Consider the following 13,284-nt stretch of genomic DNA (forward strand, 5'->3'; position numbering starts at 1 on the left):
CCCAGTGCAGGGCTGTTGTGGGGCAATCTCTGTCACTCAACATGCACCTCATTTCTCTTGACTCTGCAGGTTTCTTGTCATGCTTCTTCATCACCAGGGGATAACTATTTTGGTCTATCTTGTTGACACGGGGAAACACTATCAGGTTAAAGAGATGAAATATCATCATTCCCTGCTCTTGCTTTGGAACAGGAAAAGTTGTTATATCTGAACTTTGTGTTTGTGTGCTACAGATATGGCAGATATGGTTGATTTTTCGTATTTTTGGGTGTGAAGCAGTTGAGCTCCAAATCAGAGGCTGCCTCTGGAGGAGATCTGTGTTTACCCTTGGCATGGTGTCTGAGTCAGTTATACAGACCTGCAGCTAAGATGGGCTCGTGCAGCTGTAACAGAGAATGGTGCCAAGGAGAGGGGATGATTACAGGAGAAGGGGTCAGCTATGCACAGAAACAGTTGAATTGGACTGTCCAGATCTCTGAATTCCACTGCTTGTAACCTTTGTCACTTCCTGTATAAACAAGCTTTCAGTGACTGCTGCACATCTGTCTGTCTGTGTTCTTGCATCTCAGAAACTCTGAATCCCCTAGTCAGTTACAGTCACATTTTGAATAGAGTTAGGGACTTTAAAATAATTTGTTATCTACCAATTCCCTTAAAACAGGAATGTAGGTGAATGAAGGAGCCCCTGTAAATTCCCAGCCAAAGAAAGGGTAGCAAGGTGAGCTCACACTTATTTTGATTATGGAGAATACACACCAGAAAAAAAACTCAGCAAAAAGAATAATTTGCTACTCAGAGGCACAAATTTGTAGAAAAGCGATCAGTTCCAGTGCTTATGGAACTCCATGTGCTAAAACTGCACAATTTTTGACACTTTCACAATTGCAGAATAATTTCACAATACAGAACTATTTTATGCCACCAATTTATATCACCTTGCAATAAGTGTTTATTTTTAAAAGTATAATTACCTCCTTTTTCTCTTGTGAAGAAAAAAATGGCCTAAAATAAAAGAATATCTTTTATGCAATTTCAGGGCATAAGATCTAAAACAAAAGTATCTTTGTTCAATTTGTAGTGCTTTTTGAATTTATTTTCTTTAGAGAACTTGAAAATTTCAGGATGTGTTGAATTAATGCAGTTCTTGGCTTTTAGTGAGTTATAGGCTGGCACAGTCCCAAGACGGAAAAGGCTTCAAGCTCTGATAAATTAAGATATTAAAAAATATTCTGTCAGACGTGATGAGATACGTGTGTTAGCTGGTTCTGGAACTTCTGCATATATATATATAGTTTGTACAGCCAGTTCCTCACCTCATCATAGGGAAAACCTGGTCACTCCAACTCACTGAATAAATTAACTCCATTTCCAGGTCACTCAGTTTCCAGTCTCAGCTGTGAGGGTGGCCACAAGCCTGGGACTTACAGTCTTGTGACTGCAGAACCCCTTTGATGTCGTCTGTGCTGGTAGATCCAGGTACAGGAGAGCCATCTGGAAGAAAGGGAAGACTAGGAAATCTTTAATAATTGTTCCTCTGGTTTGGGGAGCCCTAGCTTGTTCTGAACACGTTCACAGCAAATTTGCATGAAGTATAATTTCTGAAATATTTTTCCCATCTTTTGTTATATTAAATAAAGTTTTGCTCTTAGGTTCTTCTTTGTGCTCAAGGATGGCCAGTACTTGAAGAGTTGTACCTTTCTTCTAATAATATTACAGTTTTGGAAAGGTGAGTAACATGAGTCAGTCAGCTGTTAGCCACTGATGTATCAAAAGTTACATAGAACATGAAGTTACATTCCTGTAATATATATATATCACCACGACAATAATTGATGCAAATTTCATGTGATGTACTTCAGAACATTCATAAATGTGCACAACTGTGTGCATGTGATTATATACTTAGGAAAACAGTGTTTTCATTGGCCAATAACTTTAAATATTCTGTGTTTGTTTTTTTCCAATGTATCAGGCCTGATAATGTCCTGCAGACCCTGAAGTTGTTAGACCTTTCAGACAACCAGTTGCTGGATGGAAATCAGATGCATCTAATAGCACAGCTCCCCAGGTAGCTGTAAACAAATTTGCTGGAAATTCTTTGTCCTACATATTCATCTCTGTAGTCCTTGTTGGCTGAAATATGATAGTATTGATGTTGCATGAAAGATTCATGAGATCTTGAAGTAGAGACATTTTGCCCTCTTGAGGAGAGTAACTGCATTATTTAGTTGAGCTATTTTAATATAATCTTGCTTTTGTTGTATAATAACACATTCTTCAGCTGTGTGTTATTAGGTTTTCATTATACACTTATGAAATGAAAGTGATTTACCACATTTTGCTAATTTGCAGAATTATCATCTTTCCCTGTACACCAAAACAGCCGCCATGATTTTCAATAGCCACAAGCTATTTTAAAAAAAAATCATTTAGAAAATCACACATTTTAAATCCAGGAGCCATTCGGAAAGCTTGAAATTGTTGCACTTACTCACTGAAAATTTTATTCCCTGAACACTGCTGAAGTCTGGGTACTGTCTGTGAGGCTGCTTTGCATTTATCAGTGATGCTGCACCACATCAAAAGCTGCAGATGTTTATAAAGAAAAGAAAAAAAAACTAGGTTGTATTTCTTCACAAAAAAACTTCCTGTGCCACATACAGTGATCATTGTATTTATTAAATTTCAGATTAGAACAGCTAATACTTAGAAACACTGGGATATCTTCTATACAGTTTCCTGATGTTGCATTTGGTATGTAAAGTAAGTAATTTATTTATAGTTTTAAAATTCTGTTTATTTAAAGTTTTCACTGTCATCTTACTCTTTTCCTAGGCTGCAAGACTAAAATGTTTCCTTCGCTAAAACGCCTTGCAATAAATGGCAATAAAATATCACAGGTAGGTTAGATTGTGATGGTTTCACATTTTGTAAGTAAATGTATCTTTGTTAAGAGTAACTTGAAGTTTTGCTTTTTAAAATTTTCTTTGATTGTATGTGTAAGATTCTGAGGTAATGAACACTTTGGTCAATACAGAGGCATAATTTAAAAATGTAAAAACATTTCTTTAACAGTTAAAACACATTTATGTTATAGCAGCTACCTCCTAATTCCTCTCACAGAATTCTAACGTTCTAAAATTCTGACTCATTCCTTGGTTTGCTTTGGTTTTTAATTAAATGGAGTGCAGTTCTTTCCTTAGCTAAATGAACAGCATCCAAGTACTTGGTTCTGATGATCAAAATAATTTTTCCAGTCATGTTTGTTGTACATGAAAAATCAGTGTTATCAGGAATTTTTCTGAAATGAAGTTATGTTTTATATTTCCTCAAAGTCTCTTCCCTTCCATTTCAGTGGTCATCTATCAATGAGCTTGATAAACTGCCAAGTTTGCGGGCACTGCAGTGTAACAATAACCCCTTCGTGGACACAGAGAAGAACCCAGAGACCCTGATACAGCTCATTATTGCCAAGATCAGTCAGTTGGAGGTTCTGAACAACTGTGAGGTACGTGATATTTCAACAACTTGCATGAGTCTGGCAGAAACTTTAAATCACTGCCTGAGGAATTGTTTCCAGTTTCTTTTAAGATGATGGATTGCTTGGATGCAGGAAAAGTAGTGCTAACTAGTCTATCCCCTTGTCAGCGAGGCGGTCAGTAGGGCTACAAGACTGAGCCCTCTCTGTGAGCATTGGTAACCCAGTGGGGACTTGGACAAGATGGGTCAATGGTGGTTTTCTCTCAGTCCCTGAATTGTGTTGAAGTTGAGGACTGTTAACAAAAACCACACTCTTAAAAAAAAGAGAAAAAGCAGCTTAGTCAGATCTGTTTCAGTGACAGCAATACCAACATTTGCCTTCTGCAATGGAAAAATACTATAATCCACACCAAATCAAACTTTCAGCAAATGTTTGTTGTAAAGGAGAGCAGAAGCAGCATCTGATCCATTGCTACAGAAAACATCCTTGCACCATGATACACAGCAAAATCTTTGCTTAGATACTCAATTATGGTTCAATGAGTACACAGAGGGGCTTTAAGACTCCTAATGGCTCTGAAATGTACTGAATATATGGATCAGTCAGTATTTGCAGCATGGTTTGTAAGATTTTTGGTAGCATTAAAACATACTGAACACCACATAAGACCAAGGAGTCTGTGGCATTGATTAGATTTTGTTCTCTGGAAAGTTATATAATAGAATTATGTGTCATTCCTGTGTCAGTACAGATCCTTCCTGCTGAAAGAAGAGGAGCAGAGCTTGATTATCGCAAAATATTTGGAAAGGACTGGCTAGAAGCTGGTGGGCACTGGAACCCAGAGAAAAACAAACCAAGTGAAGAATTTCTTGCTGCCCATCCCAGATACCAAACACTCTGTCTTAGTAAGTACAAGCAGAGTACAATAGCGTTTCCTCACCTCTGGCATTGTGGCAGCACTGGTTTGTCTGTTTTCAATTTCTCTTCCTCTTGGTCCTTTTTCCACGTGGAAAGCCCATCCACTGGCAAGCCTCTGTGCCAGTGGGCTTTTGCTCCTGTGGGGCAGCTGCACAGAACTGCACCCTTCAGGGCACTGCTGCCTCAGGAACTCGGGCTCCCTGCCTTGGAGACCCCAGCACCTGTGAGCATCCACTCCCCCACTGCTGCTGAGCAGGCAGTAGCTCTCTCAGCAGTGGGAATGTTAAGGAGCTCCCCCATGTCCTGAATGCTGCAGCAGCTGAAAAAGACACGTCTGCAGCGCTGCGTGGTGCAGGAGCTACCACATTTGTGCTGAGGAAACTTGTGCCTGATCCTGCACCACAGTAGTCTTTAGAACTCAAGTTTTAGTCTTTGAAGGGTTCTACGTGCACTTTTCTTCCAACAGAATATGGAGCACCTGAAGAAGGAGAACTGAAGGGACAACAGCCTTTGACTCTGAAAAACCAGCTCCTGAGTAAGAGGCCAGAAATGGTCAAAATTGTTCCTTCTGCATTTAGAATATTTTATGAGCTTAGTGTCTCCTGGGTGTATATGGAGAAGAAAAAGTTGCAGCTTGTAATTTTGCTTTTCTGAACTGTCTCAGTGAGTTTGACTGGAAACCTGATTCTGTGTACTCTCTTCTCATTTCCCCTCTAAACCCAAGCCAAAGGATTTTCTCAGCTCAGATTTAATGGAGAACAAACACTATTGATACTCCATTCTGACAGTGTGAGTGGCTTCTTTACAGAAGACATCCCAGATTTTAATCTCAACAGCTGCACTGTTTTCTGATACTAACTTTTTTATAACTTCTTAACTTTAGAACAGACAAGAAAAATATGGGTAGCTTTGGTTTGGGGCTGTCTACATATTTAATCTAGGTTACATCCTGGACTTGCAAATTCATGTAGCTGTGTTTCCCAGTTGATAGAAGAACTGAAACTTTTTACTCCATGGGCAAAATAGTATTTTAAAGTGTAAGATTCTAATGCATTTAGGTGGAAGACTAAATAGAACGAGGAATCTTGTTGGCTAGACATAATATAAACCTTTTTTTAAGGATAAGTCTTTTAATCTCTGTAAAATAATTAGGCTAATAATGTCCTTTCAAACTATGGTGCTTTTGAGAGGACCAAAAGCCTGTTTTAAACTGAATAAGCAATTTCCATTCTACTGCAGTTTATTTTTAAAAAATGAAGTAGAAATTAAGCATTTTTACATAAATACTCATTTTAGTATCCTAAAAAATCCTATCTTTAAGCATTAGGGAGTCACTTCTACAATAATTTACCAAAGATGAATAAAAACTTGGTTATTTTAATTAATTCATCTTTCAGATAATGACTAAATGCTATCTTAACTGCTCAGATGCAGGCAACCTGCTAATTTTTGAGATCAGGCTGAGGTAAGGGAAACAATTTCTAATAAAATCAGACTAGAAAGACTATGCTTCTGCCAGAACAGGGCTTATCCTTCTTTCAATAATGCCTCACCTTTCATCCTTAAGCTCTGACAATTAAGTGTCCTGAGAAACCTGAACAGAAACCAGTGGAGAAAAAACTACCAGGTATGAAGTCTTGGCTTATATTCAAGCATTTGTTTCATTGCTCCTTTTCAAACAACTGTATGAAAGAACGGCAGCTGCCTCTTTGTCTTTGTCAAAGCTCCTGAAAGCTTTTCCTCTGTCATATAAAGAAATAACAAAGGAAGAAAATGTTTGAAAAAGTCATTACTCTTCTGGCCTTCATACTTACTTTCAGTCCAACTTGAAGATGGAAAGTTGATGCTTGTCTTATGACCTCTGCTGCTGGTTTCATGACTAATGAGTCTGAGGCAATTAAAGCCCAGTTAAGAGGGATGAAATCTGGTGGATGTGTTAACCAAGTAACCAGACCATGAAGTCTTAAAAGGCAACCACATAGTGTGTAAATCTAGATATTGAGGTCTGGTATCTAATACATGAAGTTAGAAATCTAGTTCTGACCTCCATCAAATTTGTCTTTTGAAGTTTTAGTGCCTGTAGTGAGACTGAAATGAATTAAGACCATTCCCAATTGGGCTGATGTTTTCGAAAGATGTGTCATAATACAGTCTGAGAGAAAAGAAGTATTCAAGCTTTAGTCTAAAATAAAAATCACATTTATTACCACAAGTTGCATAAAATCAGATAGATACAGCTTTTACAAAAATGTTTGATAGAAAAATATTTGTCTAAGTACAATGTGTGGTATTACAGGAATAACTCGCTATTGCTGTGCCTTTAGATAAAGCTTCAAAAGAAGTGAAAGTTCAACCAAAATACTGAGTTTATCTATTGCAAACACAGGTATCACCTCTGGAACAAACTACATCTACTCATTCGAGATCCATTACAAAAAATACCCCTTCCTATTACTGACTTCATAATATAAACAACTCTGCTGACAATGTGTTTGGGACTAATAACTCAATACCATTCCTAAGAATATCACTGGTTCCACAGTGCCATTTGCTTACTTGTGCTGGGAAAGCCAATTCCTGGTAATGAAAACTGCAAGGAACAGTTGCCAGATGCAAGTAGTCAGAACCTGGCTGGTGTGTGTCCCAAAGGTCACTTAGTTTAGCATGTAGAAATACAAACAAAACACTTTAATTTGGTATATGGGATCTGTAGTAGCACATCCTGCCCTAACCATTTTCCTCTTGACAGCAGCAGATATTTCAGGTACCAAAGACATTGCAGTGTTAGAACTGAAGCAGCAATGCAGCCTTTCACTGTTGGTATACGCAAGTAAAGTGAAATGCTGGTACTTTGCTACAGCTCAGTGGCAGCATTTTTCTAATAACTTTTCTTTCCCTCCCCTCAACAGAGTCTATGACTATTCAGAAGGTCAAAGGACTGCTCTATCGACTATTTAAAATTCCTGGTTCGGAACTGAAATTGTCCTACGAAAGTTCTAAAGTGAGTTAAATATGGGTATTCAACAACAAAATATTTCATGCTGCTAAAGGTCCATAGCATGTTTCTAAAATACTATCTAAAGAAATTAATTTCACTTGAGGAAGGCTGTCTTCATGCTGTAATTTAGGACCTAATTTCATTCCTGTAATATGACAGATTCTCTCCGACTGCTACTGTCTGCTATTTGGTTTACATGAAGGGATTTCACTTTAAGTCTGATTAGGTTTTTTTTTTTGCTTTCTTATTCTAGTTGGAAGGAAAAGAAGTTGAACTGGACAATGACTTAAAGCCTTTGCAGTTTTACTCAATAGAAAGTGGAGACTGTGTGTTAGTACGGTGGTAAGAAGGGACTCTCTTGCTGGACTAAAAGGAAAAGCTGACACAGAACTGCAAAAGAGAGACAGAGACACGGACAGCCCATGCCTGAACAGACATACAGGTGAATATGAGTTTCACATGTGGCACCAGAGGACTGTGCAATTGTACTTTCAGCTCCTCAACTTGATCATCAGCCTTCATGAAAACATCTGCTCATTTGTCCTACTGGAGAGATACCAAATAGTGCTTAAATGCTTTAATTAAATAAAACTCAAAGTCACCCTTTTGCCACAATTTTATACTGCCTTCCCTCAGCAGTGGTGAGAATTTGTTCTACTGAACCAAATAAATACAGGGTTTACTTGTGATATCTTTGCTGACAAGACAAGATCCGTGCGGCACTAGAGAGGCCACCTGCTCTTTTGCTTTCACCTACATCCAATGACCTTAAAGTGAACAAAACCCAGTAGTAATTTTAGAAGTATCTACCTTAGATGATTTGGGTCAAAATCTGCCAGACCTTTCTTCTACCCTACAGTATTAACATACCACATTATAAAGAAGTTCTCAGCACACTGCAAGGCATTGCTATTTATTTTATAATCTTATGCATGCTGTTCTTTGATCTTATTTTACTTTCACTTGTGTAACCTCAGATTTCAATCTAGTAACACAGTGAGCTCTCAGAAATCCCTCCTAAATCAGGCCAACTTTGCAGTACTTGAAGATTCGGTATAAGCAAACCTTGATTTTATTTCTGTCTAAATGACAGTGGTATAAACAAACTGATCACAAATCCTGGCCCCCATTGCTGTCCCCATCCCTGCACAGATGAGGGCAACTCCTTAGACAGCACAGAACCTGCGCAGCAAGACTTACCAGCTGCCCTGGTGCTGAGCACAACTCTCCACGGGATCCTGGAACAGCCCTATACTGAGTCAAATCAGTAGTGCTTTAATTTACAAAAGACAGGCTAGTTGGCATTCTTATGTGCATTTATTAATTACAAGTAGGTCTTTGACTTTTTATAAAAAGGATTTTTTTTTTAATATTGAACATTTTGGTTTTTGTCTGATCAACATCTATACTATAGAAAACGAACAGTATCAGTCCACTCATGATTATCAAAAGGGATGTGCAAATATTGTTATACTTTAGTTGAAACCCAACATTAAAAGTTACCTTAATATTTCTTATTCCATGAATGAACCAAATGTACACTTTTCCATGATCATTATATACTACTCTGTTTTCCAAGGCAAGTCCATCATCTTTCCTCACATCTGCATGGATCTCCACACAGTTCCTTTAATCTCCAGAGCTCTCCCAGTTCCTGGGGAGAGTACTGGGGGGAAGACAGCATGCCACTCTCACATGTCTTCTCACACAACCAGAGACCATCCTGTTAAGAGAGAGAACCATTTCAACAGGTTTTCTTACAAAGTATGTACTCTCCAACAATCTTCACTTCCAAGAATCAGGTGTTTATTGTTTCTAGTAACAAACGTTGCACACAATGGTCCCAAACTGATCTGCTAGACCTGTTCAGAGAACTTGGGGGTAGGGATGGAGTCTGCAGGTGCTTTGTGGCAGTTTTGTGGTTTTTCTTTTAAACACATTTTAAAAGATTTTTTTTCTTCTGGATTTTTAATTCAATGGTTATTTAAATTCCTTTTTAAAGAAAAAACATTTGTCCTGTTTTATGCTACTTGGGACAGCAGGCATGTCCTCTTTCTGTAAGGTCAGACAATTCCTTCAGACTTACTTGATATCGCTTGGGTCCTACAGCTGCCATCCAGATGCCCATGCTCACATCTTCACCCTGAGATGACACATCAGAACAAAACATACAGATATGAGCACTAACAAAGCACAAAGCATGACTGTGACCTGGAATAAGTTGCATCATCTACCAGCAGTAAAGAATGGTTACTAAAAACCTACACCAGACTACTGCAGAGGTGTTAAAATAATCCTCCCACCTTCCCCATGATAATACACTGTTCTTACAAAAACAGAGTATAAAAAACAAGATTACAGCTTCAGAGGTTCTCAGTCCAAAACATCTGTGCTTTGACCTAGAATAGGCACTAAGCATAGCAACCAAAACTACGGCAAAAGCCCACATTAGCCAGGAGAGCCCAACACTAACACTTGAGCAATGTTCTTTCTGACTCACCCAGTACATGCTGTTCCCCAGACCACTTTAACACAGAAAAACTGAACCAGTCTTTATTACCTGGTACGTTTTTAATCTTTCAGAGTTGCTTGCCAGCCACTGTACAATGTCTTTGGAGATGACATAGCCAGACCCACAAGCAAAGGCTGGGTATGCAGGACTTGGATACTCCAGTTCTTGCCATTTCCCAGTTCGATCAACTGCCCAATTTAGTCTGAAACTGAAGACCATGTCAGACATGAGATGTTTGTAGAGAGCTCTCTGTGGAACCTATGAACATTGATAACAACTGAAATAATACTGATAACAAATGACTGAGAGGAAGAAGTAGGTGATCCTAATTATAGTTCCTAGTCTTATTTCTCTAAGGCATAAAGCTAAAATTGTAACCGTTGTTTGGTCTCAATCTTGGATAATAAGAGAAAGTTTTCAAAACAGAAACAAAAGCAACATTGACAGTCAGGTCTGCAGCGTCTGCACCTTGCTGTTGGGTTTTGAACTAGCCTTACCTAGTTTCTAACAGGGGCATCTGTGTCTTGCTAATTAATCCCTGCGGTTAATCAACATGACACAAAGGCAGTGCCTCCAGCAGGGATGCAGATAGCGATGTTATGCAACCCATTTTCCTGTTAAAACTAGTGGCTGCTTAAAAATCAGGAAGCAGTACCTTCTCTAAGCTGTTTTCCAAATGAATCTCAACAAAGGAGATGTTCAAAGGCTGCCATCACTGAATTACAAAAAACACTCTTCCTGGCAGTGGTGTTCTCTAAGGAAGGCTTTATGCACTCCTCGAGGCCTGCAGGAAGCGGTCTCTGTCAGCATCATCTCCCCACACGCTCCCAGCGTGGCAGAGCTCGCTGACGCACTGTGCAGCGCTATGGACCCTGTCAAATGCCGAGTGAGGCACTGAGAAGCATCCTGCTTTTCCTGTTTGGGAGCAAGCTGCTGTTGCACTTCTCTGGCCTCACAAATACCTCATGCAGTCACAGCTAAGAGACATAACTGTGTCAATGCAGCAGGGTCTCCTCGCTCCTGTTTTACAAAGAGGTTCAGCATTGCTGATTTCCAGTCATGAGCACAAGCAGCTGAAAAGCTTGAGTGAGCTACCAAGAACTGTCACCTCAGACAACAGCCCTGAAAAGGAGGAATTAATTACAGCTGAGTGGCAGAAGTGTTATCAGATTCAGTCCATTCCCAACTGAAGCTGACATCTTAAAGCACAAAGTAAATAAAAGTCTCAGCTGATAGCTGAATTCACTTTAGACCCATTATCTTCCACTGTGGAATCACAGCATAAAGGGTTTAACCCCCTCCAGACTGAGAAACATCTGCTTTGATAATAATTTTACACTTTCCTGGTTATTTCTGTGCTGTTCCCTACACATCACTTGCCAGACCTGAAGACTGTGACTATTAAAGAATTTACACTCAAAGATGTCACTGATACAGATCTTTGAGATAATCACAAGATAACCAACTGTTTCACACACTTGACCACACACCTTATTAAATCACTTTATGAGTAAGCAACAGGCAGGACCAGGTTTGTGAAACAAAGCAGCAAAGGCCTGCTATTCTTCAATGAGCAGAGGGCAACATGAAGACACACTGTACCATTATGCTATATTGAATGCTATATTAGCATAGAGAGTTTCTGCTATACTGGATGTCATACCAGAGCTGCAATGCATTCCATGGATGGAAGGGAAGATATGGGCTATTTGGATCACTGTGGTTATTCACAATTGTAATACAGGCTGGGGAAGTTCACTCAAAAATTTATTATTCAGATCTGCTATTTTGAACAGCAGAAATGGGTAGCAATGCCTGAAATTCACAGATGTTACAATAAAGTGTAAACCATAACCAAAATTTTGTTTCTTCTTTTTACCCCACTTCCTCAAGCCCACCAGAAAAATCACATCACAAAAAGTAATATTTGTAGTTCTGTAGTATGTACTTTCCTTTTAACTTCACTGTAATTGCTGGAAAATTCTTAATTACTCAAGTACCACAACAAAGATGTCTATAATACAACACATTTTAAAACCAGGTAAGATATTCAGCAAGTTTAAATCATTCTAAAGGCATACTCTGGAAAGTTCTTGTAAAGGACTGATTTCTGCTTCTGACATTCAAAGTTCTAACATACAGAAGTCCTGCTTTTTACAATTAGCTTCCTTAGGCATAGGAGGGGAACCCACATGGAAACTGAACCATTCTCTAAAGAAATGGTATCTATCTCTTAAAGATAATTTTAAAAAACAACTTACTTTCCCCACCAAATATTTGGCCTGTCCAATTTTTTCAGCATTATCCTGTTAAAAACAGCTTCCAAATCAATGTAACAGTCATCATCCGTCTTCAGCAACAAGTCAAAACTTGTTGATTCAACTGTCCTGTAGCCAAAAAGAAAAGTGATGAGATGCTGAGCTGCACACCCCAAACGACAGACAGTATGCTCTGCAAGGGTTTTTTTGGGATGCAGGGGGAGAAGCAAAAGGGAAGGAATGTCTTTCCTACCCTTGACTTCTAAATGTTTTCTCTATCAACCAAGGCTGATTGCTTGTCCTTCAATGGAGATGGAGCTGTACCCTATGATGATCTTGTAACATGGACTTTTGTATGAGCAGAAGAAAACAAATTTGAAGTTTTGTTCTCTAGGACAGATAGTGGATTTACTAATGAAACCATCTTAAGCAGTATTGACCTCAGAAGGATATGAATCCCTGATGCAGGGACGTCATCACAGCTGCTAAAAGCCACTGGCTACATGTCAGTAGCCTACTTTCAGGACAAGACAGTCAGTTCAAGGGCAATGAGAAAGTTGTAGGTGGTGAAAAACATCTGTGGAAACAACTCTGTACTTACTCTTTCTCTGTAAATGCACCCTTCAAATACGAAAAATGTTATCTTTAACTGTCTGAAATGGCTGAATATGACATGCATAAATTTACCAAAAAAGCTTAAGATTCTAGGGATAATAGCTGGGTTGGTTAGAAATGTTTGTAAGGGTAACTCCTTACAACAAGAAAGGTATATTTAAAAGCATTTTATTACTAAATCTTGAAAAACTGCTAATCTGTAAGAAATTATCACAAAGATCTAAATCTTGACATGCAAACCTGCTTTTAGAACTGAAAGCATGGTTCAGTTTTTCAGTTACCATTCATAGCTATGGAGTTTGTGAAGTAAGTGCATAATCTTGCAAGCAATTAAACTGAATTTTGGCTAAATTACAACTGTCAACTGTATTTCTTACTCCACAGCAGCATCAATTAACTGAAACAGTTGTCTCAGAGTAACAGAAATCACTGCAAATTAGAGATAGAAACTTAACTACCATTCAGATTCACCACACACAATGCATTACACTATGAAAATTCT

The 13,284-nt window shown here is 38.7% G+C and overlaps 2 protein-coding genes across 8 annotated transcripts in view; one reads left to right on the forward strand and one right to left on the reverse strand.

Moving 5' to 3' along the window:
* Positions 1–8,086, forward strand: part of TBCE (tubulin folding cofactor E) — a 49,981-nt gene extending 41,895 nt beyond the window's left edge. For 5 of the 7 annotated variants that reach the window (XM_005518527.3, XM_088053223.1, XM_014263416.2 and 2 more), the window contains exons 8-17: positions 1,650–1,726; positions 1,973–2,068; positions 2,690–2,754; positions 2,836–2,900; positions 3,356–3,508; positions 4,233–4,386; positions 4,866–4,934; positions 5,967–6,026; positions 7,309–7,400; positions 7,651–8,086. In XM_005518527.3, the coding sequence (XP_005518584.1) occupies positions 1,650–1,726; positions 1,973–2,068; positions 2,690–2,754; positions 2,836–2,900; positions 3,356–3,508; positions 4,233–4,386; positions 4,866–4,934; positions 5,967–6,026; positions 7,309–7,400; positions 7,651–7,743 (924 nt within the window). In that variant the 3' untranslated portion in view covers positions 7,744–8,086. The remainder of the gene's footprint in view (positions 1–1,649; positions 1,727–1,972; positions 2,069–2,689; positions 2,755–2,835; positions 2,901–3,355; positions 3,509–4,232; positions 4,387–4,865; positions 4,935–5,966; positions 6,027–7,308; positions 7,401–7,650) is intronic. The other 2 variants (XM_088053225.1, XM_088053224.1) reach the window with 2 other exon arrangements.
* Positions 8,087–8,695: 609 nt separating this feature from the next.
* Positions 8,696–13,284, reverse strand: part of B3GALNT2 (beta-1,3-N-acetylgalactosaminyltransferase 2) — a 28,790-nt gene continuing 24,201 nt past the window's right edge. Inside the window, exons 9-12 of the mRNA XM_005518526.3 lie at positions 12,171–12,296; positions 9,958–10,117; positions 9,484–9,540; positions 8,696–9,120 (exon numbers count right to left, since the gene is read on the reverse strand). Of these exons, the coding sequence (XP_005518583.2) occupies positions 8,986–9,120; positions 9,484–9,540; positions 9,958–10,117; positions 12,171–12,296 (478 nt within the window). The 3' untranslated portion in view covers positions 8,696–8,985. The remainder of the gene's footprint in view (positions 9,121–9,483; positions 9,541–9,957; positions 10,118–12,170; positions 12,297–13,284) is intronic.

The sequence above is a fragment of the Pseudopodoces humilis genome, chromosome 3 (assembly GCF_049639895.1).
Source record: "Pseudopodoces humilis isolate 2021_Gansu_Grassland_sample_001 chromosome 3, ASM4963989v1, whole genome shotgun sequence".
Classification (NCBI taxonomy): domain Eukaryota; kingdom Metazoa; phylum Chordata; class Aves; order Passeriformes; family Paridae; genus Pseudopodoces; species Pseudopodoces humilis.